Source organism: Varroa jacobsoni, unplaced genomic scaffold, assembly GCF_002532875.2.
Source record: "Varroa jacobsoni isolate VJ856 unplaced genomic scaffold, vjacob_1.0 scaffold_1124, whole genome shotgun sequence".
Classification (NCBI taxonomy): domain Eukaryota; kingdom Metazoa; phylum Arthropoda; class Arachnida; order Mesostigmata; family Varroidae; genus Varroa; species Varroa jacobsoni.
This window is the reverse complement of record NW_019214026.1, coordinates 51103-54271: the sequence shown is the minus strand read 5'-3', so window position 1 is coordinate 54271 and position 3169 is coordinate 51103. Positions and strand designations below refer to the sequence as shown.

At 40.6% G+C, this 3169-nt stretch overlaps 1 protein-coding gene across 7 annotated transcripts in view; it reads left to right on the top strand.

The window, feature by feature from the left end:
• Nucleotides 1-3169, top strand: part of LOC111266886 (serine/threonine-protein phosphatase 2B catalytic subunit 2) — a 74230-nt gene extending 71061 nt beyond the window's left edge. For 5 of the 7 annotated variants that reach the window (XM_022844738.2, XM_022844737.2, XM_022844735.2 and 2 more), the window contains 3 exons: nucleotides 886-970; nucleotides 2554-2651; nucleotides 2886-3169. In XM_022844738.2, coding sequence (XP_022700473.1) covers nucleotides 886-970; nucleotides 2554-2651; nucleotides 2886-3022 — 320 coding nt within the window. In that variant the 3' untranslated portion in view covers nucleotides 3023-3169. The remainder of the gene's footprint in view (nucleotides 1-885; nucleotides 971-2553; nucleotides 2652-2885) is intronic. The other 2 variants (XM_022844736.2, XM_022844734.2) reach the window with 1 other exon arrangement.

Here is a 3169-nt window from a genome sequence, read left to right as displayed (position 1 = left end):
AAAAAAAGCAGTTGAATAGGCGCCAGCCTGTTTCGCATTTTTTTTGCAAGTCCGTCTATTCTGCTATTATTCTGGCGAGTGACCACGTCCTCAATAAATAACATTTTCAGTAATAACAAACGCATAGCCCAATTCCATTTGCTCAAGGAATGAATAAGGACGCGCCCAACTATGAGTGTTCCCTCCCGTTTTCTCGACCCCTAGACGTCGTTGCAGGCACATGTGATCGCCTTTTCCTTTTAAGATTCAGCCATATTTAAACGATTTCATATTTATCTTCTCCTATAGTACCAGAGCATGCTTTGTGTCAGAATAAAAATATCAACCCTAATTAACGTTTCCCATTGCCTCATCTAACTACTCATTTCAACCTCGCGATTAATTGCTATAAAAAATGCTCGACGCCAATCAGTAAAATTATAAAATTGACACACGTTTTTTTCATATACTTCAATTGAAACGGTATAATCATAATGATACGGTTTGTTTTGCAAACCTAGAACTGATTTGCAAGGACCGAATAGCGGTTATTGGTGCAAAAATGATAAGCGACCACTTCGAAACACAAAAGCAAAGTTGAAAGGTCGATTTTGTACTCGTATTCATGTGATTCGCAAAAGAAGTATATGCAATATACTGTTGCTATAATAATTAGACGGAAGTTCGTAGAAGATTGTACATATGTGTCATCCAATAGAAATTGTGTTTTTATTCAATATTTATTATTTATTTCTCGAGACTGCAGACCTGTCGTCTGGAATCTAGATGGATACCGTGTCTAGTTGTTGTTATGCCTGCTTAGTAGTTGCGTTACAGGTCGGCCGGTCTGTATTATCGCCGTCGAGTCATCGGTTGGTGGTTCTAACAACGGTTTTTTTCCTTTAGGCGGAGCAGCCAGCGCACGCAAAGAGGTTATTCGCAACAAAATTCGTGCTATTGGCAAGATGGCTCGGGTCTTCTCTGTGCTGAGGTACGTGACATAGCAGTTGAGCAGACGTCGCCATATTTAGTTTCTGGCGATGCTTAATAGCGTAGTTTAATGGTATTTCAATCGAATAGAAACATTTTCATCTCCTAACTTTTCAGTGCTTTTTCGCACATGGATTGTTGCAAATTTACCTTCCGGATTATTTTGTTCCTCGAAACGAGGCTAAATAGCTGCGTAGAAGTTGTGACATCGGATTAGGATTGGCCTGAGAGGCATAGTTAAGATAGATTTTTCTAATTCGTCCTGTACAGAAAAATTTCTAGTAGCCAGGGTGGCTTTTCGTAGTACGTAGCTCGCAATGCCCCAGAGTTGTGGCGTACGACACAGCGTGTTATCATTAATAAAAATACGTTGTCTGGTTTACATTGAATAGAACCTTTTAGGAAATTGCATACGTAAAGTTAGAAGACTAGACGCGTATTTAAAGCGAGCAACGTCCTAATCGTTAACTTATGCTTTGAAGAAAATCGATATTTAGGTATACGCGGGTCGTCGAGAAGTACTGACCCATTGGGCCTAGTTGTATTGTCTTTTTTCCCCGCTGCACATCCGGCGCAAATCTTTACATTCGCTGCTTTCATGCAGCTTTAATCTCATCTAAACCCAGCGAGTCGCATCAAGGTGGGCTCGTACAGCCACGAGTCACTAATTCTAAAACCTTTTACGCTCGTCATCTTCTCCATTTATGGGCATGTGAGGTTTCCGCGCTCTTACAGCGCCATAGCCCGAGTGCGCGTTGTTTCTATAAACATATGAAGTAACCGGTGCATTGGCTACAACGTATTTCAAAAGGCATTTGTGACAAACTATCTGGCAGCTATCCATCACTTTTATGAAGGCCAAAATACGCAGGATATGTATTGGCTGAGGCATCTATGCGACTGGGTTCTATATTTCTGTATATTTAATTTTAATTTTTATCGTTGTTATTTTTACTCCCAAGGCAAAATGCGCGTACACAAAAAAGCGATGATGTTTAGCAACAGGCCTAGGCCCACAGCAATAATTGTCTCCGGTTTTTAATCGGTACCTTTACATGTCTTTGAACGAGTGTTGTATTTTGTCACTCGATAAGGCCGCCTTACTTCCATGACAAAAAGAACCTATTTCATAGGAACATAGGAGCAAAAAAGCATGATTTGAATAAACTACGGCTCGTTGGACACGATGTATTTATTCGAGTAACGTATTTGTCCTAAAATTGCACTTTATGCAATAAAAGTTGGCCTTTCATTTAGCTGGTTCACTGTATTGGCTGTTTTGTTGTCACAGAAAATGATTGATATTTATTTGTGCGGAGCTCAACCTAAATAATCGCGGTGTCTCATTATTTCCATCATATAAAATAATGTACATTATTATATACATGATGTAAACCGTACTTGCCAGTAAGGCAAGTATACAATAGCCGGCTCGTACAAGAAAAGCCTAGTAGGTATATCCTATTCAACTTTATTTAGATTTTGCAATTGGATATAATGACTTTAGCTATTTGAACTTCACAAAAGTATACTCCAAACTCAGATAGGAGTTATTTATAATAAACATAATTTTTCATAAAACAGGGAAGAGAGCGAAAGCGTTTTACAACTCAAGGGTCTTACTCCTACCGGTACACTCCCGATGGGAGCCCTGTCGGGCGGCAAAACGTCGCTACACAGCGGTAAGACACATCTATCTATTGCGCTGATAGCTGCATATCTTCATTTGAGTGTATTCTGTAATAATAAGCCATATCCTTTTTAGCCAATACGGGCAAATGCCTGATTTGCATGGCTCGTAGGCATCCTAGCATAAATCAATGACTCATACGCATTTAATATATAAGTAATAAGCTCGGCCTATATTTGACAGACTAAAATTAGCCCTGCACCTCTTTTTTGTCAATTTATTTTAGCACTTGCCGGATTCTCGCCGAACCACAAGATTGCCAGTTTCGAGGAGGCGAAGGGGCTGGACAAAATGAACGAACGCATGCCCCCACGAAAAGATGCGCCACCAACGCCCGACGGAAGACCCCCTGCTTCCTCATAGGTAGCAGTGGTAATCAAGGGACACAACAACAAGAGCAGCAACAACAGATAATAGTACCCCTTGAATACCCACGACGATGCATGACCGTCCCACAATACCACATCTCACAGCCTCCGCCATCATCAATCACGGTTTATATTCGGCCCG